Raw genomic sequence first — 3,415 nt, forward strand, 5'->3', positions numbered from 1 at the left:
CAGTATCTTCGGCTGCAGAACCCAATAAAAATTTTCATCCCTAAAGCCACTGACATCACCAGTTACATTCTAATCTGACTAAAACAAAAGAAAACATAGACATAATACAAAGTAACAATGTCTCACCCTACACACAAAATGACAAATGGACATAATCAGTTTCCTCGGTTAGAGCATTGAGGTCCAATCCTCATCCCTCAGTTTCTGTCAAAAGTAAATAAAATGCTAAAAACCACATCCCAAGTGGAGAACCTCACTTCTCACAGGACATGCTTTTCCTTTTCTAGCGTTTTGAAAGTACTTTGAACTTCAAAACAAGGTGACAAAAGGTGTCACGTTAACGCGCCCCAAGAGCGTGGCCACTGCTTGCTTAAAACTGGGAAAAAACACAGCACAAATTCAGCACAAAAAATGGCTTTACAACGCGCGTGGAGACAAGCCACTGCACTATATATCAATGTGCAAAAGCAAAGAACCACTCACTCACAACGCCAGACTACTCATTTTCATTTTCTAAGTACTTTGCTCTTTCTCACATTCAAATGCAAAGCCCGCCACCCTTTTTCTTCCTTGATGTAGCAAAATTCAAATCCCACTTTAGATTGTTCCCAATTCCCATTGCCTTTTCTATTTGGAAACTATGGCTTTATCATTGGAAGTTTGAGATTCCAACACCCCCATTTCACTTTTCCTTTTTTCGGTTTTAAAAATTTAGTTTTTTTTCTTCTTTTCTTTTCACTTTGCTTGTTTCCCTTTTGTTTCCTAGATCATTCAAAACATGAAGAAGCTCTCATCAACTTCTTCTCATGCATCCCCATCTTCTTTATCCACCACAAGTTTGGACCCAACTATGTGCACCTCCAAAAGCACCACTTCAGGGTGTCTCACTGCTATCTTGCGCAAAATTCTTTGCTCTGATGGCCTTCCAAGGGACCAAATTAGAGAACTTGATTCATCAAATGCTATGTTGAGTGGCAAAGATCAAAACTTGAAGGCTAAGCAGAATACTGAGATCGATACGACTACTACTACTACTTCTGCTACTAGTATTATTACTACTACTACTACTCCTGGGATAGTGGCGAGGTTAATGGGTTTGGAAACAATTGAGATACCTTGTGGATCAAAACCAAATTCACTTTCGCGTAGCAGATCCATGAATTCTGTGGACTATTTGGGAGTATGCAATGGAATGGAGGAGGTTCTGCATAAGAGGGTTAAGTCCACATTGTCTTTTAGGGAGGCTCCAACTTTTCTTCTACATGAAAGTGACAAGTTTTTGGAGCTAAGTTTTGAAGGTGAAGGTGGTGAGGGTAGAGAATTCAAGTCCAATGGGAGAAAGAGGGAACCGGGTTGTGCAGAATTGAAGCAGAAAGTGCGATCAGAGAGAGGTGAGTTGAGGGAAAACAAAAGAGAAAAAGTGTGTGATGAGAAGGTTTTGATTGAGAAGGGGAAACTTGGAAAAAAAAGGGTCTCTGATGTGTCTAGTGGGAGTGTTGGAAGTGGTGGTAAGCTTCAAGAAATCACAAACACTTTGCATCCTTCCAAGGCTTCTTCTGAAAAGAAGAAGTGTTTTGATGATTATGAAGCAGTGAAATTGTCTCAGAACATGAAGTGCAAGGAAGTTGCGGTTGGTGAAAAGCAGAAGAGGAGGAGGAAAAAGAAGAAAACAATTTGTCAGAAAGAAAACAAGATAGAAGTTGAAACCAAGTCAGAAGATTCAAGCCCAGTTTCTGTCCTTGATTTTGAGCGTGAAGCTTGTGCAACAGGTTTGTTTCCTTCGATAATTTGAGTTACACTTTATTTTGCTTTTGATATACATTATGTGAATGTTTGAATTCATGTTGGATAATCCAAAATTAAATTGAAATACCAGTGAACATGATTTTAGATAAATGTTCACATGTTTGGTCTCAAATCGAATAATTTTACTTCAAAACTAATTTTAACCAAATTCACACTATGTCCGCTCAATAGATTATGTTCAAGTTTTGAAGTTTCTATTAGGAATTGCAAATGAACTAATTGCAGTGGTACATTCTTTTGCAGTTGGTTTGAGTGCAAGAAGAAAATTGTCACCAAAGCTTGACAATGATCAGCACCTTCCTGTGAGATCTGATGGTAACTTGATGATTGATGATGAGAGTAAGGTTGAGGCAATTGACAACAACAAACATGAAGGGTCAAAGAAAAAAGAGATGAATGGCCAGGAGTATATAGATATTTGGGTTGAAGTTTGCAGAATAGTTGAAGATGAATTGGCTGAATCAAATAAGATACATATATGGACCAATAAACAAGGTGATTTAGGTAGCATAAGTGCGGATTTTGAGTCAGAAATATTTGATCACTTGCTAAATGAGCTTGTGGATCAACTTGCTGGCATCCACTGACAACTTCGCAACTTCTTCAAAATTTGTAAATTGAGCATATTGACATAAAGTGTATAAAGATTTAAATTTCCTTACTACTTTTCCGTTTTTATTTTTTCCCTATCTCACCTAGTGCTGCATCCAGGAAGATTCTTAAATTTGTTTTTGATGAATTCTTTGAGATATGAGCGAAAATTTGAAAGCAAATTGATCAAGGGAGACAAACAGATGCTTTTGGTTTAGGACCAAATTCTCATGGATGTACGTGCTTTAATACATTAATAGGTAATTATAGAATAAATTGCATTTTCCTTCTCAAATATATACCTCAATTATATTCTTTTTCTTTGAGAATGTGCTTGCAGGATTGCCATATTTACAGTATTGCCGTTAATGAAAACGCATCTTTTTTTGTGTGTTTTCACTACTTTTCAAAATGAAAAGGAGAATGGTGTGTTTGATTTTTATTTTAAAAAACTATTTTTAGTTTAAAATAAGCAATAAAAGGTGACATTCACTCCAAAGTGCGTGTTTTACCATGTGTAGCTAATGACTCACATTCTTGATAGTTAAGATCACAAAAGTGTTATTATGTATTGGGAAATATTTGTTGTGGCATGGCTTTTTGTTTCGGTGGGGGATAGTTTAGAGGGTTATTTAATATTTGCATGTGCTATATGCCAAATATGATATAACCTTGCCGATAGTGTAATTCTTCTCTCTTTTGGTGAAGCCTACTACGTATTTTCGTTTGGGGTATCTCTTATGGCCCTGTTATTAATACAATTCTTTTTGCTTTGGCTGAACAAAAAAAAAAGAAGATAATGAGAAAATATCTGTAGTTGTTTCTGTTTTTTGTTTTTTAAAACACCTACTTAGAAAATAATTTCAAAACTTGATAGATTTTGAATGTTAACTTTAATTAATGAATTGTGTTATAAAACAATTTTTAACACCGATAAGAGAAATTAATCAAACATCCTGAAAGCAACCTTCAACTGTTGCTTTCTTAGTTTTTTTTAACTGCACTTTAGTTCTAAAAA

General features: G+C 35.8%; 1 protein-coding gene across 1 annotated transcript; it reads left to right on the top strand.

The window, feature by feature from the left end:
- Nucleotides 1–315: 315 nt before the first annotated feature.
- LOC114395409 lies at nt 316–2,470 on the top strand. The gene is made up of 2 exons (XM_028357183.1): nt 316–1,769; nt 2,050–2,470. The coding sequence occupies exons 1-2, from the start codon at nt 779–781 to the stop codon at nt 2,391–2,393; spliced, it is 1,335 nt and encodes a 444-aa protein (XP_028212984.1). The 5' UTR covers nt 316–778; the 3' UTR covers nt 2,394–2,470.
- Nucleotides 2,471–3,415: the final 945 nt, after the last annotated feature.

Source organism: Glycine soja, chromosome 18, assembly GCF_004193775.1.
Source record: "Glycine soja cultivar W05 chromosome 18, ASM419377v2, whole genome shotgun sequence".
Classification (NCBI taxonomy): Eukaryota; Viridiplantae; Streptophyta; class Magnoliopsida; order Fabales; family Fabaceae; genus Glycine; species Glycine soja.